This window comes from Chelonoidis abingdonii, chromosome 1 (genome assembly GCF_003597395.2).
Source record: "Chelonoidis abingdonii isolate Lonesome George chromosome 1, CheloAbing_2.0, whole genome shotgun sequence".
In the NCBI taxonomy this organism is placed as follows: domain Eukaryota; kingdom Metazoa; phylum Chordata; order Testudines; family Testudinidae; genus Chelonoidis; species Chelonoidis abingdonii.
The window spans coordinates 235,809,365-235,835,005 of NC_133769.1; the positions used below are offsets into that span (position 1 = coordinate 235,809,365).

The following is a 25,641-nucleotide window of genomic DNA, read 5'->3' on the forward strand; positions in this document are numbered from 1 at the left end:
ATTAAACCGAAAAAATCAATTATTCGCTCAGCTCTATTTATGATGCTCCATGGTAATTCTGCCACACAGTCTGAGGATTGGCATTGGCTTGTGAATGGAATCCCTTGAAGTCGTCAGCTGGAAAAATGATACCCACAAAGCAGGGTCTCATGGGCAGGGAAGTGTAATAATGGATTAAGAACAAATTGGCTGGTCTAGGCTTCATGCTCACACACTTAATAGCAAGGCTCTCAGTGAAAGGGGGACCCACAGTTTTTACACGAGGCCCTTAAACACTCCCAAAGTGTCAACCTTTGAACCAAGTTTGCATTAGAAAATGTGGCATTTTCCACACTCATCTACACTTACATGATTTCCCATTGCTCAAGACTAAGATCAGTGAAAGGATATACTTTCCTGGTGATTTGCCTGCTCTTCTGTCTGTGATTTCCTTTAAACATCTCAGTCCCACTACAAGTAGGTTGGGGGGGAGAGGAGCCCTCATTTTTTGTTCTGAGCCACATTTACCTATAATTAGTCATTGGGATGATTTAAATATATGAAATTCCCCTGCATACTAGCAAAGGTTTGAAGTACTGTACTTCTGGAAAACGTAATTTCATAAATCAATATTTCAGTTTTGAATACAAGACTAACGGGGAGCATTCAGTTTGAAGAAGACGTGCAAAATACTTCTCTGGGTGCTGGAGTAGCACACATACTGGAAAGGGGACTGCGACAATCTTTTATACGGTTCAGTGTGCACTCCCTATGCAAAATTGGCAGTGTATAAGTAGGAGGCAGGGCTAGTGACATGGGACTTGTCTACACTACCTGCCAGATCGGTGAGCAGCGATCGATCCAGCGGGGGTCAATTTATCGCGTCTATACTAGTCTATAGACGCTGAAGATACTGTGGTAATTAGATCTAAGTACGTCGACTTCAGCTACGCTATTCACGTAGCTGAAGTTGCGTATCTTAAATCAACCCTGCGTGGTAGTGTAGACAAGCCCATAGACTCACCATGTCCCCTTTGGCAAATCTATTGCTGCCAGCCGTTCTGGACTTGCTCATTTCTTGTACTCTGGATTGTGACTAGAAACAACACTAGAACTCAGATTCTGTGATGAAGTCACTTTGCTGTTTGTTCACATTTTAATGGTGATCATTTTGTTAAGATAAATAAATGGTTAGGAGAAGCAGGAAATAGCAGAGCAAGGTGCTACAATGTGTTCACAAACTTGGCTTCTTGCTTCTAGACATCTGGTTTCCAATGCAATCTCCAGTCACACGAGAAATTTCACGGTTGGCCTTTTCTTAGTTATTTAGTCTTATTGTGAAAATTGCTACACTATGCAGCATGGCTTATAGTCTCTCTCTGCTCCTGAAGGGCTGAGGAGCTGAATAGTAGGGATAATGGAGCAAGGCTGTATGGAATACTACATACTCTTGTTATAACTGGTTCCAGCAAGTATATTATTCTCTTATTTTCATGAGCATTAAATTCATTTGCACTCTGTTTTTGATAAAAGAATACCATGAATTAATTCAAAAACAAAAATATCACCCTCCCCTTTTAAAAAAAATGAATCTGGCACATACTGGGGATTATGTATAATAATGGAAATAGTCAGCAACTAAATGTGAGTTGTGTGCCTGTCCTTCCCAGGAACAGCAAACATGAAATGTTAGTGTGGGTAAATCCATATCTAAAAATATGTTCTCTTAGGTAATGTACTATACTAATGAGGATGCAGTGGTGTGACAATTCTTTTGTCCTGATTTTTTCCAGTTACGGGAAGAGTTTGACCGTGGTGTAGATGTTGTGCTAGAAGAAGAACACAGCATCCATGATGTTGCTGCTTTATTAAAGGAATTTCTACGAGACATGCCAGATCCACTTCTCACCAAAGAACTTTACTCTGCCTTCATCAACACTCTCTGTGAGCTTTACAACCTTTTCTTTTAGTGTTTTTCCACAAGCTCAGTTCTACAGGCTCCACAAGGCCACTAATAACACTTTATTTAAGAGCCCTAGCCCCCTCTACTTCCAGTTCATTACAAATATTTGTGAATTTTCTCATATGTTGCAAAGGGCTTTACTTGCTTGTGATGCTGGATAGATAGAGCACAGAAAAAAATTTCTCAGCAACGTGGAGGTTATTCAGTGTATATAGAAAATCACATTCTATCTATCCACGTGCATACACACACCATATACATAGTGGTGGTATCCGTGTAATATATTAAGCCCTGATTCTGTAATTGGATCTGCAAAGGCAGATTGTTATGGTCATGCAGAATCACATTAAAATCAATGAGGCTTGCTCAGATGGAAGAGTCTCCCTCATTAGATCCAAATTTTGGATTGGGGGCTTTATGGAGTAATGAGGTAAATGACAGAGCCATTGATTATGCCACATTTTTCATGGACTTGTTACCACTCTGCCCACTAATCCACTAATGCTTGGATTATTTCTAGTGTTCCAAACCTCTGAGCAGTGTCATACAGCTCCTCTCTAAAAAAAAATAATCATGCCAAAGAATTGTTTCTTTTCTCCTGCCTCCTCTTGCAGGAGTTTTGCCTCAGAGGCATTATAAATGGTTTTTAACTTTTTCAGCTATTGACCGGAATTAACTCAGACTGTCATGGGGCTCTGGCCCAGAGTGAACCCCACATGTCCAGAAGGAACTCATTGTCCAGTGTCCTCGGTGGGGTGCCTGATTGCTAGCCTTCCTCTGGGTTGCCTCCTGCTGTTGGTCACCTCTGTCTGGGTCTTCCCTGACCTAGTGTCTGGCCTGCACACCTGAAAGTTCAGTCGCCTCCTGGGGTACTCAAAGTCCCTTCAACAGCAGTCCCACATGAACATAAACAAAAAGTTTTTCACCCCTCTTCAGCTCACAGTTCTTTATTCCTCTGGTGTGGCACTGGGCCTCAGGACTTCTTCCTTGGAGCCTGGGTAATGCAAGTGATTATCACTCCCCTCCTTAAGCCAGGATTTCGCAGCCTTCCTCCTGGAGCAGATGTACTTCAAAAGTCACTGTTTCTCTGTAAGACAGGAACCTCCTCCCTCCTTGTGGAGCTGGGTAATTCAGGCAGTTTTCAATTCACTCCTTAAGCCAGGAATCTTCATCTGTCCTCCTGGAGCAGGCGATAGTTAAACTTACTGTACGACCTTAGCCAACGTCTCCCATAGTTGGCCCCACCTAATTCTCAGAATCAAAGAGTTTGGCAGCTTTCTCCTGCTGTGAGGGAGGAAATAGCATTAATGGTCCCCTTCTCCTAGCTCATTCCCAGTTGGTTGAGTGAGAGGGGAGTCTTGCCTTCCCACCTCCACAAGTCTCCTTGAGATTTTCTCCCAAGCACCACTTATTCCCAGGAATGCATCCTCTCTGTCAGTAACCCCTATTATATAAGGACCTTTCAAACCTTACAGAGACAAGCCACGTGATTGGGTGGGCTGACCACTGGACACCACCCCATCACACAGGCCAAAACCCAAGATCCAAATTTTACACCCAGATTCAAACTTCATGACAGTTCACGGGACTCACAACCATGGTTCAAAATACTCCTGCCTGTCGAGGTCTCAAGCTGAAAATCTGAATTCAAGCTCTGCCATATTTCTGAGTGTTTAAATTTAGCCCATATAAGAAAGATGTTCAAGCTGCAAACTCATATGTGTACTCAGATCCTTCTTTGGGTTTCAGATTTGAGATCCTATCTCAGGCCCATCTCTACTGTTGATTAACATTGCATTTAGAAGTATGAACTGACTACAAACAGTGCAGAATTTATGTGCTCTTTCTTGCTGCTTTTCAGGTTTCCCAGTCATACTCTAGGAAAAGGAGGTTGTAAGAAAGCTAATTAAAAATGGTTAAAGCATAAATACAAATGGAATACTTTAAAACTAAAATTCTCCTGGATGCCTATAAATGCAGCCACCAATATCCAGTATAAGTGTGTGTGTATATATATATATATAAAAATAAGAAAAAAAAAATTCCCCTCTACCCTAGGGGTGGTATTGGTCTGTCCTAACCTCGGTCCTCTACCAGAGGCGGGAGTTTGAGGGTTTGCGAGTACTTAAGCTGTTCCTAGCACTGCACTTCTGGACGAGAGCTCTGATGTTGTTCTGGATTTGTTGGAGCCACTCACCCGTTAGGAGTCACAGCCCGAGGGCTCTACACACTGGACCCTTGCCTCACTTCCAAATCCTTTCTAGTTCCTCTTCGCCCTGGTACTTCTCCAGCTTCTCATATTCTTCTTCCTATGTTGCTGTCACTTGCACTGCTATATCTATACCACTCGTGTTCTGCTCGTTTCTATTACCACGATGTCTGGTTGATTGCAGTACTGCTGTCAGTCGGATCTGGAAGTCCCAGAATCTTGCCCTGCTATCTCCGACAACCTTCTGCGGAATCTCCCATCTGTCTTGGGAGGGTCTAGCCATACGCTGTGCAGATGTCTGTACACAATGCCAGCCACTTGGTTGCGTCGTGTATGCTGTTCTCCTGCATCTAAATCCTCCAATGTGTTGGACTGTCTCTGAGGCCTCTCTGCACAGTCCTCACCTTGGGTCCTCTCAGTGTGGTAGACCCTGCTTCAATGAATTGTGCTCAGTGCTGTCCTGTGCTGCTATGATCAGTGCCTTCATGCGTGTCTTTTAGTCCAGCCTTTCCAGCTGGTAAGGATTTCCAATGTCAGCCACTCAGCTATCTGTCGTGGCTCACTAAGGTTGTTCTGCCATGGCACTTCTTCTGCTTGGTCTTGCCTCCCATGTGCTGCTGCCTCAGGCATTCTCTCAGCAGCTCATCTTGGGGCCATCTTACTGATGTACTCCTGGGTTCGGGTTTCATCCAGATAGTGGCCTTGACGCTCACAAGCCCCGCGGCCTTCTTCGCGCTGGTATACAGTCTGGTTGGACTTGGGGGAACTCCGTGCATTGTGAGAGAGTTCCGGGTTTTCACATCGCAGCCTCCATGTCCTCCTTTGGCCAGCTCTATACCGAAAGGTAATCCCTTGGAAATGACGTGCAGGAGCGATCCGTTGATGTGTGGTCTGTTCTTCCCACTGACTGGCTCTCAGGACCTGCTTATCCTTTGGAACTTTGGATGTTGCTGTCTTCTTGCTCCTCATCGTGGTTTCCATGTGACTGCGGATGCCAAGTACTTGTAGTGGTCTGTATGTCTGCTATGTGGCCCGCTGTAGTTCACCCCATCAGTCTTGACTACCTCCTCTTCACTACCATTCCGGCACCTTCTCCAGTCCGATTGACATCCGATATCCTCACTGTAGATCGCGTCAGGTGGATTAGCGAATCGATGTCTCGTTTCTTAATACAAAGCTTGATGTCATCATGTAGAGGAGGTGCTGATGGTAGTTCCACTCCTGAACTGTACCCATATCCATCTTGTGATGTTTGGCTGAGGGTTTAAGCCTATGGAAACAGCGGGGACAGTGCATCACCTTGGTATATCCGCACTTGATGGCCACTTGTGCAGTTGCCTTGAGTTGACTTCTAGTGTTGTCTGTCCAGATCATTGAGTTCTTGAGAAGTCCTAGTGTCTTGATTTGGTATGCGCCAGACATTCACGATCCTAGTGGCGGCTTGAGTCCATAGGCTCTATAGTAATCCAGGCTGTGCTCAATTGGTCTGTCTAACCTTGAGTCTTGGCGACTGCTCATCTATGAGCAACTGTTTTGAGCCTGGTGTTGTTCCCAATGCTTCTGAGCTGTGCTTCATGTACTGCATGTGGTCCTGTAGCTGGCAGCTATGATGTCTGATAGACTTTCCACGTTGTGGGGAGGCAGGTTTTGGCCGTAGTTGGCCGTTCTGTCCTTGCAGGTTTCATGATCAGCACTGTCCTTTCCTTGGTAGCCAGTTGGGTGGAGCCTGCTGCTAGCAGCTGGTTCATCTGTCTCCTGGCGCTCATGCACTGCTGTTAATTATTCTTTAGCCAGTAGGTGTGATCATGTCTGGTCCAGGTGCTGTCAGCTCTTCATGTTTTTGACCGCTGCTGGATGTCTTCTACTGTGATGGTGACTGGTTTCTGTTCTGGGAGATTGCTGTGCTTGTCTCAGTCCTGCAGCCACTTTGCACTGGTGTTATGAGTCTTCTTTTTCTTCATATGTTCTTCCAGTGACTGTTCATTTCTGCTGCTGGTGGCTCTGCTGTTATTGTGGTTTGACTGCATTGGAGTAACCTTGGATGGTTCCTTGAGAACAGGGCATTTACTTTTTTGGCCTCTGCTTCTCTAGTGTATCTCCTTAGCCTGTACCAGTGCTGTGACCTTTGTTTAGCAGTCTCTTCGGCTAGATGATCAGGCTTGTATTTTTTTTCAGTAGCAAGTCTTATCCTTAATCTCTACACCCTTCTGTAGTTCCACCAGCTGACTAACTTCTCTCCGAGTCGCCTTGATCTTATCCTCCAACCTCATTTTCCAGGGTGGGTACATACTGTTGTTCTTCTTGATATATATATGTAAAGTGACAGTAAGGCACATTAGGTCAAACCCTACTTTTGTTTCCATAACTTAAGCAGAATTTAAATCTGAGACACCAGACGCTATTAATCCTACAACTCCATTACTGGCCGAGACAGGATCACAGAATAAAACAGAAATATTTTGTGCAACTGATATGTATTTGAAGTTGTATCAACCTACCTTTAAAAATGTATGGGAAACATAGTCAGTAAACTCCTTATACAATTCTTTTCTTGTATTATTCTTCTAGCTGGAGCATTACAGAGTGTATGTGCATTGCATTTAGGTTAGTTTCAATGTTTTTCTCAGATTTTTCTTTTTCCCTCTTAGTATTAGAGCCAGATGAACAACTAAGCACCTTACAGCTTCTTATTTATCTTCTACCTCCCTGTAACTGCGACACCCTACAGAGACTCCTGCAGTTCCTCTTTACGGTGGCTAGCCATGCAGAAGACAGCACAGACAAAGATGGCCAGGAGGTAGGTTCATATCGTTCATATTCTTTCACTTCCATTACTCCCTGCTCTAAGGACATATTTATAAAGATGAGAAACTGAGAGCCTAGAATCATAAGCATTAAAGATGGAATAGACTTAATATTGCCCTCCCCATTGCCATCCAGTTGTTTACAACAGTATATTCCTGAGACTGTTATGTATTGTAGTTTTTAAATGACTCAGTCAATGAGGCATCCACCACTTCCTGTGGGAGATTCAGAGCATAATAGACTTCACTGTTAAGAAATAGCTAATTCAATCTAGCCTAATTTTTTCCTAGTTTCGTTTCATCCCATTATATTATATGGAACAAAAGGCTATGAGTCAAAGAACCTGCCTTTTATTCCTGACTCTGCCACTGACTTGCAGTGAGACATTGGGCAAGTCAGTTCACCTCTCTCTGCCTCATGTTTGCCATATATAAAATTGGGATAATGAGTGGGATCCATGAAGAGGTTTAAACATTGCAATGCTGAGTGTCATGGCACCTAGAAAAATCACAGAAGAACACTGCAACCCTGAAAGCCTGAGCTAGGCATCCAGGCTCCTTATACAATGAATGGGGAGAGATAAGTGCCTAAGAATGCAACCCATAAAAGCCAACATGCTATGCAGGGAGCTGCCTAAACTAGCCAATGGGAGAAGCTGAGGAGAGGGGTGTAGGCTAAGCCTTTCCCATCTCTCAGAGATGAGCACTTCCCTGCAGCTTGGACTTAGGTGCCTATCTCTGCTAGTGAACCCCTCTCCTGGAATTAGGCTTGCCACATCAAATGGCCCGAGGAGTAGGGTCCTCCATTGATTTTTTTAGCTTAATGGTTAGAGGAGATTCCTGTTCTAATCCTTCCTCTCCCTCTGTCAGAGGAGAGAATTTAAATCCAGGTCTCCCACATCCCAGGTGAGTGCTCTAACCACTAGAATAAATGTTATAAAGTGGGCACCTCCACCGTCTAGATTTTGAATGAGACCCAATCCAGTAGGTGTGCGCAGAGGACACCTACTGAATCAGGCCCAGCACGCAACGTAGATGACCGAATGCCTCTCTTTCCCTGGTTCGTGAATTGCTCTGGGGCCTTGTGTGGGGTATAGGTATCCAGACACCTAAACGAGACAGCAGTGCACAAGCCCAGAGGCAGAAACGTAGGTGCCTAGAGTGAGTTTACTTTATAAACTTTGGTGCTGAGTGAGTTTAGGTGCCCACAGTGTTTAGTGAGAGTTTTGTGGATCATCGAAGTAGAGCCAAAAGCAGGACTTAGGCACCTAGGCCTGGGGTTTAGGTGCCAAGTGTCTTTGTGGATCCCACCCCATGACACACTTACTTTTGTAAAGCGCTTTGAGGTGTTTGGGTGAAAAGCACAGTCATTATTTATTGTTAATTATTTATGGCATCTAGCTGTAGCTCCTTGAGGAACCCTAAACAATTTTTGATGCATCAGATATTTGGATGTCTACGGGTGGAATTTGCACAAACATTAAAATGGCTTAGGAGGACAAATCCTATTGAAAGTCAATAGTACTGTGGTACTTAGGCATTTTTAAAAATCCCATCCAAAATACTGCTATTTTCACACCCAGCTAGCAGTTGGTGGAAAAGTACAGACACAATAATTAGGGATCTACCAAATTTATGGTGATGAAAATCGTGTCACGGACTGTGAAAGCTGGTCTTACCTGTGAAATCTGGTCTCCGGCCGTCTGGCTCTGAGAGCGGCTGCTGCTGCCTGGGCACCCAGCTCTGAAGGCAGCGTTACCACTAGCAGCAGCACAGAAGTAAGGGTAGCAGTACTGTCCCTCCCCTCCCGCACGGGATTAGCCTAAAGCGGTAGTACTTTGCTGGGGCTATGTGGTTAGATGTTAGGTCCTATTCTTCTACTTCCGGGCTTTGTGAGAGGAGAATGTTTTGGAAGCAATGAACTTCTTTAAGGTCAAAGAGAGAGAGAGAGTATCAACTAATGATCGAAAGCCAGAGAAAACATGTCCCCAATTTATGTTCTTTTTCTTCTAGGTTATTGGGAACAAAATGACATCACTGAATCTGGCCACAATATTTGGGCCTAACCTGTTGCACAAGCAGAAGTCTACAGACAAAGAATTCACAGTTCAGAGTTCAGCTCGAGCTGAGGAGAGTACTGCAATCATTGCTGTTGTACAAAAGATGATTGAAAACTATGAAACGCTTTTCATGGTAGGTGAATGTTCTTTAATATTACACCAACTGATTTTGCATTTGACTCTTCAAGTCAGGATATCCTAGATGGTGTTATCAAGAAGTTGAATTGAACTACATTCAAATAAATTAAGCAAACGTTATATGAAGGCATGATTAGCAGTGGTTGAATGCAATTGGTAAGCAGGCTACATCTTCTTACTTTAGGAAGCGAGCTTTGTAATGAGGGTTAAGCATTAAAAATGGATAGATAAAAAGCTTCTTGCACATAAGGGCAAATGTATCCTGGCTGATCAGGTTCTCTAAAGATTTAGGAAGAAACCTTGTTTAAGCTGCACAAAATGTTTATATATCTAGAGAAAGATGCTAAATTAGTTCCTAGATGATTTTTTCTGCTTTTGTGAGATTGAATTATTTATTAAGTTGTGAGTTAAACAATGCAGCAGTGTAATATAATTAACGAAAATTCCTTTGTCTGAGCCAGGAGGGGAAAGAGAAACCTTTAGCCACTTCAAGGATTGGTGCCAGCCCCTAACCCCACATTGACTTGAGGAGAGACAGGTCGGAGGGGTGCTCTTAGTAGGCTGACTGTTTGGACAAAAGGAGTGCAGCATAAGCCTATTGGTTCTTAGGCATCCAAAAGGAGAAGTTATAAGTAAGACTGTGGGTTTGTCACGGAAGTCACAGATTCCGTGACCTCCATGACTTCTGCAGTGGTCGGTGAGCCTGGCTCAGGGGCAGCTCAGCCAGTCTCGGGCCACTTCACCCCACCCCTCCAGCAGCAGCAGAGTTTGGCGGTGGGTGGGGGCAGGATTGGGGCATGGGACAGGGTGAGGCAGACTTTGGGCGGCACTTAACTGGGGGGCTCCCTGGAAGTGACAACATCCCCCTTTCTCAGCTGCTAAGTGGAGATGTGGCTGCCTCCGACTATAGGCATCACCCCTGCAGCTCCCATTGGCCGCGGTTCCCGGCCAATGGGAGCTGCGAAGCCAGCACTTGGGGTGGAGGCAGCGCGCAGAGCTGCCTGGCCATGCCTCCACCTAGCAGCTAAGCAAGGAGGATGTTGCTGCTTCTGTGGAACCACCCAGGTAAGACTGCCCAGAGCCTGCCTCACCCCCATCCTATGCCCCAACACCCTGCTCCCTCCCACACCCACTCTCTGCTGCGGGGGGTTGATGCACAGAACCAGGTAGGGAACCTGCCGGCCTCCCCCTCCCCAGCACCAGTGGGGTTCCCAGGCTGAGCACCATGTCATCCCCCCAAGCACTCAGGCTGCTCTTCCCCTCTCCCTCCTCCCCCAGTTTTAGTCAGGGGTATATAGTAAAAGTCATGGACAGGTCACGGGCTGTGAATTTTTGTTAACTGCCCATGGTTTGTCCATGACTTTTACTAAAAATACCCGTGACTAAAATGTAGCCTTAGTTATAAGCCCTTCTCTCTGCCCAAGGGCACCATTCTGGGCTGTAAAGAAAAGCTTGGATTACAAAGAAAGGATGACCTGCACTGGACAAGTTATTGCTGCATAGTTCCCAGATGTGTTACTTAATAAAGTTGTGGCCTAGTTAAATCACATTCCTGGCCTCTTGTCTTTCTTCCTGTGGTCTACAAAACTATCACTCAGTTTAGTATGATTTATGATCTTGGCTTAAGAGAGCCTCTGAGCTAGTGCAGGTCTGAATTATCAGTGGTATCCTTCCTTCATTTTAAGGAGACTAAATTCACACAAATGTCATGAAGAAAAAGAAAACTTTTTTAAGTCTTAGAAAGGTAAGAATAGTTGTGTGTTCTGTTTTGTTTTGTTTTCCATTATAACTAAGTAGCAGCATTCATTGCACTGCTGGTGATCAGTTCTCAAAACAGGAAGACAAAAGAAAGGGACCTGTAATGATAGAGCATAGATGGGAGCTGGAGAGAAGATAGGAAAATATGTAATGTGGTAGCATAGGTTTGAGGAATGTAACACAATGTGGAACATACTGCAGGGCAGGACATAGCTGGGAAGAGAAGGGCATGAGAAAGTGAGAGTAAACACTGCTTGCCATGTCCAATAACATCATCAGATGAGCTGCTCTGTCTTTCTCATACTGTACTTCCTTCCATTACATCCTGTGCATTATTTTTTATTTTTGTTCCAGTGAAACATTCAACCATTTGTTTTTCTTTTGCTTTTACAGTTCAGGAACATTTCTGGTATATTTTTCCTTCTAGGGAAAAAAATGATGGAGCTGTGCTCCTCTGAGAGCTGCTGCTTGCTTGGAGCAGTGCAGCAATAATGATTTTGTTACAGCAAGTTTACATAAAACAAATGTTGAAGTATTATTATTTTTGTTTCGCTGAACGAAAATTTTATGGAACAGCCACATTTCAGCACGTTACCCTTTAGGCACACATTCAGATTTTTAAAGTGGAAAGGGTGGGGTTTAGGGATTGACTAACCTACATGTGGACTCTTTTAATTGTGACAGTTTTATTCCTTTATCTCTTCAGTGCTAGCATTTTTATCTGAAGGTTAAACTCAGTGCAGGGAAAACAGAAATAATTTTCTTTTGTTTTCTGGAGTAGCTTTTCCGTTTTTGGAGTGAAATTAAAGTCTGTGTATCTGAATGCCAGATTAGATGGATAGCTGGATGCAGGGGGAAACTACGCCTACCCAAATGTTCTTTATATGACTAAAGTATATTGGTTTGAAACATTCCGAAATGTACAGCACACAAGCATCTCTGGAGATTTTCCTCTTCCCAGGGTTTAACATACAGAGTGGTTTGTTGTTTTCTTGTGCCTGTTTTCACGAATGAAACTACGTTCCATATCAGTAGTTGTTTTTAGTAGTCTCAAACGTCTTGTATTTATTGTTTCATAGGAGCACCATGGGTCTATATTCATTTTGTTAATGTCACTATTGGGGTTCAATTAAATGTTTTTTTGTTCTCTGTGAAATTAGCACACTGCATCCCTTGCAAAGTTGCTGGGTTGCTGGGAACAGACCCGTAAATTTATTTGTAGCAGAACTCTGATGATTCCCAATCAGGCAGCAGCAAATTGTTAGCCAAACCCCAGGGAGTGGGGGAATGCCAGGACTGCTGTTTATAGTTATTGTTTGACATTTGTACTACTTTCAAATTGAGAAACAGCTGGACTAGAGCATGGAGCCACAGTATATAACATACAGTGCATTACTGCCAGAGTGATTTTTTTGGTTTGGTTTGTTTTTTTTTAACACTATGACTGGCTTCAGCATTGAGAGTGGAGCAAGGTTAGTCAAATAAAATCTAATAGAAACAATGTGATATTTGGCCGAGACCACAGACTTCAGAATGGTTTTGAGTTATTTCTGGGTCAAAAAGATACTGTTTGTCAGAAGGAACCCAGATAATTATGCATAGTTTTCTAAAATAGATTCCAGCAATTCAGATTAATACCAGCAATCTAAAGTGAATTTACTATAGTAGAGATATCCTTACCACCAGTCCAGGCTCAATTGTGCATTTATTTTGGTTCCCAAATTCCCTTTGATTGCAGTGGGATTTAGAGGTGCAGTTATATAGGATAGGGGCCTATAAAAGACTGCTGTTCTCCAACTCCCTAACTAAGGCCCCCGTCATGCAACTGGATCCCAGTAGGTGGACTCATACACCCACATCGTGTCCCATTGACTCCACTGGAGTTCTGCATGGGTGCAGGAGTCCAAGCTGCCAAGTGTCATGCATTTAGCACCCCCGATACACACTCCTGCATCTCAGGTGAATTCTCACATATCTAGCTCAGCTGCAGCGAGGCAGCAGGCATTTGCCTGCAGTTCCCAGTTGTCATTGATAGAGGCCACTATGGCACTCACTGAGCAGGCAGCCAGCCACCATTTGTCCATGGCAGTGGTTTTCAAATTTTTTTTCTGGGAACCCAGTTGAAGAAAATTGTTGATGCTCGTGACCCAGCAGAGCTGGGGATGAGGGGTTTGGGGTGTGGGAGGGGCTCAGGGCTGGGGTGCAGGGGTGAGGGCTGCAAGATGGAGCTGGGAATGAGGGGTTCAGGGTGTGGCAGGGGGCTGTGGGCTGGGGCAGGGGGTTGGGGTCTGGGAGTGAGTCAGGTTCCATCCCAAGCCCGACCATCTACACCACTATTGTGTAGTGTGCAGGCTTGGGGTGGGTGCAGGCTTGGGGTGGGGCCAGGGATGAGGGGTATGGGGTTCAGGAAGGGGTTCCAGATGTGAGGAGGGCTCAGGGCTGGGGCAGGGGTTTGGGGTGCAGACTTACCTCCAGCGGCTTCTGGTCAGCGGCGCAGCCGGGGTGCAGAGGCAGGCTTCCCGCCTGTCCTGGCATCGCGGACTGCGCTTCACCCCAGAAGCGGGCAGCAGCAGGTCCGACTCTCAGGCAGAGGCGCACAAGCAGATTTGTGCAACTCTTGCCCACAGGCACTGCCCCACCCCCACCCCCGTTCCCACTGGCCGGTTCCCACGGTTTGAAAAACACTGCTCCATGGTCCTCCTGCTAGATCTAAGTCAAGAATGAGCAGCTGGGAGACAGCACAAGACGAGACCTGATAACAGCTCCAGGGTTCCTCAGCTACACCATTCCTAGTTACCTGTAGAGCCCCTACCACCATGTATCTTGTATTTTGACAGTCCCCTGCCCTCCTGGAACCCTAGCACCCACCTTCCTCCCAGCAGCCACCAGCATTATCAACAGCCCCAGCAACCTCACAGCTTCCGTCTCTGCGCATTCCCACCACCACTGCCAAGTTTTGTGCAGCTCCATGACCTACGCTCAGCTGGTTGTATGCAAATCATTCACTCATATGCAAATGAATTATATTTGCATAAAATGTTATACATGAAGAAAAACAAAACTTGGGTGTTATGAAACGTCCACCAGCCTAAATCCAGTTGCAGGATCAAGGCTTAAGTTGATTCATTCACCCTTTTTTAAATTCTACATACATTATGTAGCCGGCTGTTTTCATTTTATAGATTTTTTCCCATAAATCTATTAGAGTTTTCAGGGAATTGTTTAGTTTTATATTTGTAAGGAAAAATGTTGACACTTCAAACTTTTTTTTATTTTGGCTAAAGTCCTGTTTACTGAATATTTTTGTGATTAGCAACTTGATGTTACTTACTCAATGTAGTATCCAGGAGGAAGCAAACTCTGCTTTCCCCTAAAATTTTCTTTAGAATAAAATCTATTGTTCACAAAGGCCACATAAATTGAGAGGTCACAAGGCTAGGTTATGGCAGTAGGATTCCAAAAGGGCACTCCTGTAGAAAGAAGATTGATTATTTAAGGACTGATAAACAAACACCCAAAATGTAAGCAAAAGAGAAAATTGTGCATGGACATGCACAATTATTATAAAGATTTTATATCTATTTTAATTAATGAGCATTTATATATCTTCGATTACCGGTATTTCCTTTGTTGTTCAAGCTTGTGCCCATTCTGTGCCTTGAGTGCATTTATAAATATTAAAGTTTTATGACAATTACTACATAGTCCAAAGAAATACAAATGATGTCTCTCCAAATACTTCCCCAAACACCCCCTCATCCCCAAGGAATCTATTAGGAATCCTATTCGTATTTCCCAGTAAATGCCTGGGAGAACAAATGAACTGTGCAACTTGACCTGAACATCATTTGATCGTTAACTCTGACAAACTGAGGCCAGAAACAGACTGCATAGTTTACTAAGGGTATGTTTACATTGCAATTAGACACCCACAGCTGGCCCATGACAGCTGACTTGGGCTTGCAGGGCTTGGGCTAAGGGAGTGTTTAATAGTGGTGTAGATGGTCGGGCTTGGGATGGAACCTGAGCTCTGAGACACCCCAACCCCCTGCCAGGTCCTAGAGCCAAGTCTCCAGCCTGAGTCTGAACATCTATACCACAAGTAAACAGCCCCTTAGCCCGAGCTCCATGAGCCCAAGTTCACTAGCACAGGCCAGCTGCCCATCTTTCACTGTAGCCATCCCTTGAGACTGTTCTGCTTCCAGATCCACCCATCATGAACAAACCAGACATGGTTAGTTCAGGTTCCTCAGGTGATTTCTCTGTTACAGCATTGCATGGGGAGCAATGAATTATCTGATGTAAAGTTTGGTAGATAAAAAGTTTGGTAGATAAAAAGTTTGGTAGATAAAACTTCAGTATTTAAATTGCACCTGGAAAACACATTGGCAGCCAGTGCAGATCCTTGAGTACTAGTGCAACATACTCCCAGTGAGCGAACCCTTGCTACCTCCTCAAGACAAGTTGCCATATTCTGCAGCAGTTGAAGTTGCCAAGTGGTTTTAAGGTTGAGCTCCATGTAGAGTGCATTGCAATAATTCAGTTGGGAAGTGATAGGTCATGTGTCTCTGTGGCGAGGTCCAAGTCCAAAAGAAGATGGCACAGCCTCTTAACTATCCTGTAAGAGTAAAAAGCCTTTAGGAAAGATGTGGATAAAGTGGAGAGAGTCCAGAGGAGAGCAACGAAAGTAATAAAAGGTTTAGAAACCTTGACCTTTGAGGAAAGGTTAAAAATACTGAGCATGCTTAGTTTTGAGAAAAGAAGACTGAGGTCTTCAAGTATGTTAAGAGCTGTTATAAAGAGGACAGTGATCAGTTGTTCCCCAGGCCCACTGAAGGTAGTACAGGAAGAAATGGGCTTCAGTAAGGAAGATTTACATTAGATATTAGGAAAATCTTTCTAACTGGAAGGGTAGTTAAGCTCTGGAATTGGCTTCCAAGAGAGGTTATGGAATTCCTGTCATTGGGAGATTTAAGAAAAGTTTGGACAAACACCTCTGAGAGGTTGTCTAAGTTTACTAGGTCTTGCCTCAGTGCAGGGGCAATATAAGGTTCCTTCCAGCACTACATTTCTATGATTCTGTAAACTCAGTCTTGACCAGATAGATGGTCACCCAGCTTACCATCATCCAAGCCACAGTCTTAGTTATGTGCTGTGTAAGATGGTCAACAACTGCCCTGGCCAGGTCTAATGAAACGGAGAGACAGTCGGCTATCATTCACAAACATGAGACAGAAATATTCAGATCCTCACCCTGTCTGCCCCTGCAAATGCTGAACAGAAGGGAGGGAGAGAAGAGAATCGTATGGCACCACATGTGGGAGGACCTTGTGGGTAGATAAGCAGTCTGACAATATTATCCTGTGTATCATTTCAACAAGAGCCATTCCAAAACAAGGCTTAGCTCTCTCTGCTAACAACTCTGGCTGTTCCAGGAGCGCTTCATGGTCAGCCATATCAAAGGCACCCAAAAGATACTGTATAACAAAATGAATGCTTAGAGTCTGGCTTTTGGACTGAGATTTTCAAAGGACCTAAGACATAACATAAGAACATAAGAACGGCTGTACTGGGTCAGACCAAGGGTCCATCTAACCCAGTATCCTGTCTACCAACAGTGGCCAATGCCAGGTGCCCCAGAGGGAGTGAACCTAACAGGCAATGATCAAGTGATCTCTCTCCTGCCATCCATCTCCATTCTCTGACAAACAGAGGCTAGGGACACCATTCTTTACCCATCCTGGCTAATAGCCATTTATGGACTTAACCACCATGAATTTATCCAGTTCTCTTTTAAGCAGAGTTAGGTGCACAGTTCCAAAGGCCTAGGCACCACTGAAGTCCCACTTTTGCCCTGTGGCACTTGTGCCCCTGAGTGACAGTTGAACACCTAACTTCTTTAGGCCCCTTTGATAATCCAGATTTAAGCTCCTAAATAAATGGCCTGATTTTCAAAAGTACTTAGCACTGAGCTGCTCCCATTGAAATTAAGTAATTGGGTAACTGAACAGAATTGGGCCCACTGGATGCCAGCCTACCCAAGAAGCAAGCTGGTTTTCAACTGCAAAGAATGTGCTGCAATCAGGTCCTGGCCCTCACTACAAACATCAAGGCAGGATTCCAATGAAACTCAAGACTGGTACAGCCTTCATTGATCAGTCAGCAGCATTTGACGCAGCCTAGAAGGAAGGTCTGCTACTGAAACTGGCCAAAGTGATCCCCTGCATGTGGATTCACAGGCTCCTGAACTGCAAGCTTAGCAACTGAAGGATGTACATATACCTCATAGATTAAATAGGCTAGCACAAGGCTCTGTAGATGCTCCGACACTCTTCAATGTATACACAAGCAATATGCCTGAAACAATAGTGCAGAAATTTGTATATACTGATGATTTGCACTCGCAACTCAGCCCCATATCTGTAAAGAACTTGAAGTGACCCTTACATCTGACATTAAGATCATGGAGGAGTACTCCAAAAGTGGCAGCTGAGACCAAATTCAGGCAAATCAGTAGTCTCTATTTTCCACCTAGACAATAGAATTGCACAAACCACTCTGTTTTGTTGTGAAACTGTGCGTTATGACCCAAACCCAATATCATTCTTGACCACACACTGACCTTTCATGACCACCTCAAAAAATAGACTCTAAAGTGAAGACTCTCATCAGCATTATTCAGAAGTTAGTGGGAACAAGTTCGGGATCAACTGCCCCAGTGCTATGAACATTGGTATTGGTCTTGGTCTTTCTGTACTCAGTTGCAGAGTACTGTGCATCGGTGTAGGCAAGAAGCTGCCATACCCAACTTGTGGGTAAGCAGCTGAATCAGACCATGCTAAACCTCATGAGAACTTTAAAATCAGCACCTCTACTGTGGCTATCTCTATTAGCAAACATTGAATCTCCAGCTATCCAATGAGCTATAGCCATAGCATGAGAACTTAAACGTGCCAAAGATTACCCAGCACTTCCCATTCAGACGGTTATGGATAACATACCCTAACAATGCCTGAAATTGAAAAAAAACACTATGGACCATGTGACCACCTCATGTCTCTGGATCTGGCCAGGGAATGGCAAAGTGTGTGCACATCATCTACCATTCTAAACAAGCACATCACAAACGCCCTCCCCTCTCTCCCCCCAGGTTATGCAAACCCGACTTATGCAGATCCTCACTTACAGAAAAAGTTCCGTAAGCTAGAAATAGGAGGTGTTTTTGTTTTTCTTTTTTTGCGTAATGGTCGAGTATACGTTTCCGACTTATGCAAAATTCAAGTTACGCAAGGTGTTCCACAACGGAATGCTTGTGTAAGTCGGGAAGCATCTGTACTACTGACCCAACAAACCACCCTCCCGATTTTAACCTGCCACGCAGAATTTGGACCACACTGAACTGCATCCAAACAAACCATAGAAGATGCAGCCACTTGATGCTGAAGTAGAAAATCAAAGACTCCCCTTCGTGCAACTACGGTGAGAATATCCAAACCATTGAACACATCATACTGCAGTGTCGTAAATATGGATTCAAAGGTGAATTGGATGATATCCACAATGTCACAGAGGAGGCCTTGAAATGACTTATGGACCTAGAACTGCATCTACGGAATGTTGCTCTGTAGATGCCATGCATGCATGCACGCACGAGAGAGAGAGCAAGTGCAATCCTGGACACGTGTGGAGATACAACAACCATGTTCTCATTTCTAAACAAAAGGGGATTGGGAAATATATAAGAAAAACGCCCTAGAATACTCTGTCCTTCCAGTATAGAATTTCACATTTAGTTTTCCTGCTTCTAAAAGAAAAGAAATCCAGTTATTTGTTTGGGGATTTTATAAGCTCCACTGGCTTTTTCAGTGGAAATGGGAGTTCTTTAAACCAGAGCTTTGGAGCTGTACTACCACAAGTAGTTCCTTTGAAATCCATAGATGTTGTCCAGACCTGTACTGGAAACCAGTGGGATACTTGATAGTGGTCACTTAACACTGACATACAAGATGATTTTTAGTCCTATATACATCTGTGTTATACATATTTTTCTCTTATGTATGAGTTTATGTATGCATAGTTATTATATCCACTTATATTTACACAGTATTTTATATAATTGTGCACAATTTTATTTTCATGCACAAGTCTCATGTTTTAAAATGGGCATAATAAAAAATGAAAATACACTGTAGGATATTCTTCTGCAACTAACTTCTTAATGTTGTTTTCATTGTAGGTTCCCCCTGACCTACAGAATGAAGTGCTAATTAGTTTGTTAGAGACTGACCCAGATGTTGTGGACTATTTGCTGAGAAGGAAAGCTTCCCAGTCATCGTGAGTAATATGTTTTTTCATGATCTCTGTTCCTGCTGGGAATTTTCATTTTCCATTGGAAGTTTCTAGTTTTCCTCAGTTCTTGTGTATTCTCTGAGGGAGTCAGAGAGTGCTCCCTATGACATTGACTCTGCCAAAGAAATTACGCCTCTTCAACATTGTTTTCTAAAGACAAAACTTTACTGTTTCTAAGAAAGGTTTGTGTATTGCTGCAGAGAACATACCATTAGGTGTACATAAATATATTCAGTGCACTATAGCCTAGTAACCCACTGGTACATGTCTTGTGTTTGTTGTGCTCTTGTGCTTTTGGTAACACAACACATATATTACACTATCATTGACATATACCCTGCAGTGCCTTAACAGAATCATGGCTAGCAGTTTAACTAGTCTGTTGCCCTCTTCCTATCATACACATTCATAAGCTTCCAAAGTAGGCATGACATTGCTAACACTCTGATTGCTATAATAGAAAGTGTATTGACAGTGGATGGACAGATCTAACAGTGTGTTTAATGAAAGGCATGAAGGGGAAGAAAAAAAACAACCCTGCCAGTCACCGGAGCAAATATGGTACACGAAATATTTATATTCTTCTCTGTTAAATACATGATCTATTCCTGCCTATACCCATGTGCCTTGATGCTATAACTTTATATATTTGGAATAGTGAGACTGCCAGCTTTCTAATAGGATTCCTTCTAGCCCTAGTAGGTCCTAGGATATCAGACCTTAAAATCATAATAATATTATTTATGGTAAAGCTATTTAAGATAATTTTTTAGGAGTTTCCTAAATTGAAAACTATTTGGGACAGGATGGACTGACTGTATCTTGTGGATGTGGAAAGTGCCTAGCACATTATGGTTGCTTCCAGAATAAATAGTAAGTTTCTAAAATCCACTAACAATGATTTTTCTGTGGTGTCATACGGTCACATTATTTCAAATGTATGCCAATGTATGCCTTTATGTTAGACCTCACCATCTATGGTATACAGCAGGGATCAGCAACCTTTCAGAAGTGGTGTGCCGAATCTTCATTGATTCACTCCGATTTAAGGTTTTGCATGCCAGTAATGCATTTTAACATTTTTAGAAGGTCTCTTTCTATAAGTCTATAATATATAACTAAACTATTGTTGTATGTAAAGTAAAAAAGGCTTTAAAAATGTTTAAGAAGCTTCATTTAAAATTAAATTAAAATGCAGAGCCCCTCAGACTGGTGGCCAGGACCTGGGCAGTGTGAGTGCCACTGAAAGTCATCTTGCGTGCCGCCTTCGGCACCCATGCCATAGGTTGCCTACCCCTAGTATATAGAGATGTATGATTGTGTTCACATATAGATACATGTTCTGATTTATCATAGACTTAAGTTACAAAACGTTGTGCATGTGAAGGTTTATTCTTAAATCCTTCACTGAATACTCTAAAAGCTTATTGATCTTTCCTTGTGCATCCTTATTTTTCAGCCAACATGCACACATGCAGGGGACAGTGGATATCTTGTGCAAATCACAAGTTCCTCCTCCCACCCCTCAAGGAAAGGTTTTCAGTGACATAAGGAGATAATAGGTGCAGTACTACCTGTTTGTTGTACTTTAAAAAATAGAATATTAAAATGTCCCTGAGAATAGAAATATGTTTTGTCATTTTTCTTTTACCTGGCTACCAACTGATTTATGAAAGACTCACTTTTCTTTGCTATTTATGTTGATGCACGTATGTTTTCAGCTGTGATTGGAAACTTTTGGGTCAGAATTTGGCTAAGAATATTGGCTCAGTGTTAATACAAGGAATGTGCTGTTTCTAAGGGATGGGTATGTTGCAGAAAATAATTTCCATTTAAAGACATGGGAGCATTTTTTTGGCCACATATATCTTGGTTATTTTTCCTGCGAGAAGAGGGAGGCAGTAGAGAACAAGGGAGATGTCTACATAGATTTAATCAAAATGATCCTCCAAAATATAATAACCACATTCCTTAATGGATTTTGCTGACCATGTACTTGAGTATGGATTTCAGTTTGGACCCATGGGACGGAAAACTTTACATATTCCTCAATAATTCAATAGACAAGCTCCATCCTTAAAGAAATTAATTGTTCTCACACACTAAGCTATGAAACTAACTTCAACATTTTATTCTCATGCAAATTATCCTGTGACTACTACAACTGGTGCATGCACTGGACCAGCCTTCCACTTCTATGTTTTTAATGCCACTGAAAAATTTCTTGACTCTGTTTTAGCCATAACATAGCAATCTCTTTGTTTTCCTCCTCAAAGGCAGACAAAACAGAGTTTCCTCATTTTCCACTTCTCTTAAGAGTTGAGTATCTTGTATGAAACATCAGAGAAAGGTAATAGGGTTGGGCGTTGAGAAGTGCTAATTACTATTAACATTGCACTAATTACCACATTGGATGTTTTGGATAATTTCCCTGACATTTTTGTACTTTGCATTAATGACGATGAAGCTTTGGGGTCTCCAGCTGCAAAGTGAACCAAATCTAAATTACCTCTAAATAAAAATAGTTCCTTAAGACCATTCATGGTTTACCATGTTTAAGTAGTCATCATAGAATAAAAATATTTGAAAATGATAGATTTTTTTGTTTGAAGTTCTCTTTAGATAATGGTTTTTAATAGGGCTATCGATTAATCACAGTTAATTTACACGACTAATTCAAAAAAATTAATGACAATTGAAAAAATTAATAGCATGAATCACAGTTTTAATCGCATTGTTAAACAATAGAATACCAATTGAAACTTAATCAATATTTTTGGATGTTTTACTACATTTTCAAATATATTGATGTCAATTACAACACAGGGCTTGTCTACACTTACAGTTTTGCAGCGCTGGCCATTACAGCTGTGGTCGTACAGCTGTGTACGGCCAGCGCTGCAGTGTGTCCACACTGACAGCGACCAGCGCTGCAGTGTGTCCACACTTGCACCAGTTGCAGCGCCTGTTGTGAGTGGTGCATTGGGCAGCTATCCCACAGGACACCTCGTCCAATTTGCTGCTGGGGTTGTGGGAAGGGGCCGAAGGTGCGCGGTTCATTCGCTTCCTGTTCCAACGACCGTGGTGCATCGCTTCCCTTTTCAAGCCGTTTGTGCCATTGTGATTCTGCTGCGGTTTGATTCAGGAAGAATGGAGCCCGAGCTGCTTAGGATGTTTGCTGATGAATGATTGCCAGCACATCCCGTCGCAGTTGATCTATTCCTTATGCTCACAAAGTGACAGTGAGATTTCTCAGATGATGAATGGATGCTGCTGACACTGCTGCACTAAATGCTTGTGGCAGTAACGACTGTTCTGCAGCGTGGAACTCTCGCCTTTGGCTCGAAAACAAGTACTGATTGGTGGGCCATCGGTCCTGCAAGTCTGATGATGACGAGCAGTGGCTGCAAACTTTTAGATGCAAAAAGCCACTTCCTGGCGACTGTGTGCTGAGCTCGCCCAACCCATGCGGCGCACGGACACGAGACTGAGAGCTGCCCTGTCAGTGCGAGAAGCGAGTGGCTATTGCAGTTCTGGAAGCTGGCAACTTCCAGGACAGCTACCGGATCGGTCGCAAACCAGTTTGGAGTGGGAAAAGATCGACCGTTGGAATAGGGTGGATGCAAGTATGCAGGAGCCATTAATCGCATCGCTGTCAGATGAACCGTGACTCTGGGGAATTGCAGACATGTGGATGCTTTGCCCAAAATGGGTTTCCTAAACTTGGAGGGGCAATAAAGATGGGACGCCATTCCTACCTGGCACCCCCACCTGAGCATCCGAGTACATTATATCGGAAGGGTTTCTCAATGGTTCTCCAGGCGCTGTGTGGGATCACCGTGGGCGTTTCACTGACATTTACACAGGATGGCCTGGGAAAGGCTGCATGATGCACGCATCTTTCGGAACGGCCTGTTCAGGAAGCTGCATGCAGGGACTTTTTTCCCAGACCGTAAGATCACAGTTGGGGACGTCGAAATGCCATGGTATCCTTTGGAGACCCCGCTTATTCCCGTTAATGCCTTGGCTCATGAAACCGTATACAGGGAAGCTTGGACAGGAGCAGACCAGTTCAAACTACAGGCTGAGCCGGTGCAGAATGATCTGTGCTAGTGCTTTGGCCGTTTTGAAGGAGAGAGTGGAGAAGTCTCTCGGGAAGCTACACGTGTTGGAAAGCAGCAATCCCAGCGATTATAACCGTGTGCTGTATCCTCCATACATTATTTGAAGGGAAGGGTGAAACCTTCGTGACGAATGGCCTCGAGAGTTCAACGCCTGGAGGCTGAATTGCCCAGCCAGAAGCGGGGCAATGGAGAGCCAGCACAGGCTTCAAGGATAAGGGATGCCTTAAAGGAGCACTTTTGAGGCTGAAGCCAACAGTAATGTTGGGTGCCTTCCACTGCAGTTAAGAGCATGCTTCACAGCAATTACTGCAGTGGTTTCATTGATTTGCAGTTCCTATTTTTACTTGTAGTAGATTGTTACAGTTTCTGTAATAATAAACAGTGATTTAAAAGACAAGAAATCCTTTATTTAAAAATACAATACATAAACCAGGAAGGGGGGTACGGTGTATTAGCATTACACTCACAGGTTTGATATGGTGGCTCTGCACTGCCTGCTGCTGCACTGGGCACTGCCTGGCTTTGACTTGGGGGCACTGCCTGCGCTTTTTTTGACTGGCACTTGGATTCAAATGCTGCATGTGCATGGGTGTTGAGTGCATTGACAAAAAACCTTAGGTTATATGTCACTGAATTGAAGAACAGTGTCTAGCACTGTGTTGTAGCTGGCGTCGCAAGATAACAATGGGCAAGATTGCGCTAAAAGATTAATGTCACTTCAGGTGCTTCAATCATCATCAGAGGACTTCATGTTTGACGGGTCTCCTCGATACAATCCAAAGCCAGTGCAGACCGACGGGCTGTTTTTTTCATATCTGAGTCATTGATTTTTGCTACCAGCGTTTTTTATTTATGATCTTTGGTGTTTTCTTTTATTGTTGCGGTTTGTTCAAATCTGCTTTTTAGTATTGTTTATTTGCTGAGAGTTTTTAGTTACTATTTTTGAATATCTTGCAGTATGCAGTAAATAGAGCTGGAGATCAGTACAATCTCCCCCACAGTGGTCAGTCACAAATTTATTAAACTATTTTTTTTTAACAAGTGTCATCAGAATGTGGCTTTTGGAACGAATGTTTGCATTATCTGTTTGTAAATTTTGTTTTTTAATTTTAAAGTTATGCAAATGCCTATTCTCACTTTTGTGACACGAAAATGCATGTATTGTATTTTTCTTCCGTAAATTGTAACAATTTTTCTTATTGGTCTTTGAGAAGTATTCTGATATGAATTGTAACGCTAATTTGTGCATTTTTGTTTTTGAGTGAGTGCGTTATGTAACTAATATTCATATTTTGTAAGTTGTTTATGATTAAAGCGATTGCACTACAGTACTTGTATGAGTGTTAAACGATAAAAATACTGTTTTTTATAGTGTGAGCAGTCTACACTTTGTATTTGCCTTTGACTTACTTGCAAGTGCAGCGTCGGAGGTTAGCTTCTGCAACTTAGCAGGTGTCTCACTTAAAAGCTTCGCCTTTTCAGTTTCCTGTTTGCAGCTTTCTGTTGTTTGTAGCGAGACAGCGCTGGATGAGCGCTGTCATCAGGTTGTGTTTCCTCCAGTCGATTAGGACTTTTTATCCAGCATTCTTTCTCTCTGTTTAGCATCCATTCCCTTGCCAGAGCCTTGAGAGGAGCGGAGAGCGGGTTTTTCGGAGCTCTTTTCCGGCTCCGTCTTGAGAGCGGGCTTTTTGAGCTCCTTGGGAGGCGGGTTCCACGCTCAGCTTTGAGCGGGGCTGCCGCGCTCCTTTGGGGGAGAGTTTTCGGTTCTCGCCCGGTTTTTGTCTGTTTTTTTCCGGAGCTCCGGCGAGTGATGTTTTTTTTTGAGTCTGTTCAGTTTTATTTTGTTTTTTGTTTTTTTAGCGGGGCTTGTCGTTTAGTCTTTTTTTTGGGATGTTTTGGATTTGTTGGGAGAGCAGGGCTGCCACCTCCAGCGTTTTTTGTTTTCTGCGGTAGAGCGTTTTGGTTTTTGCGCGTTGTGGGATTTTGTTTTTCGTGAGACTTTCGAGCTTCCTCCGGAGAGCGGGTGTTCCGCGCCGGCCGGGAAGCGGGGCTTGCCGGAGCTTTCCCCTTCGCTGATTTTTTTATCGTGGCTTGCACACTTCTTCTAGCTGGTGCGTGCTCCAGCGGGAGATGGGCTGCGCTCTTTTCCGGGACGGAGGGCGGGGCTTTTCTGAGCTCCGCGGGAGACGGTTTTCGCGCTTTTCCAGCGTTTGGGTCTTTGCCGGAGTTCTTCGGCGGTGTGAGCGGGTTTGCCATT

General features: G+C 43.5%; 1 protein-coding gene across 1 annotated transcript in view; it reads left to right on the top strand.

Annotated features, from left to right (window-relative positions):
* ARHGAP6 (Rho GTPase activating protein 6) overlaps positions 1–25,641 on the top strand; it is a 553,715-nt gene that overhangs the window by 512,793 nt on the left and 15,281 nt on the right. The window contains 4 exon segments of the mRNA XM_075060558.1: positions 1,773–1,923; positions 6,800–6,948; positions 8,969–9,148; positions 19,148–19,245. Of these exon segments, the coding sequence (XP_074916659.1) occupies positions 1,773–1,923; positions 6,800–6,948; positions 8,969–9,148; positions 19,148–19,245 (578 nt within the window).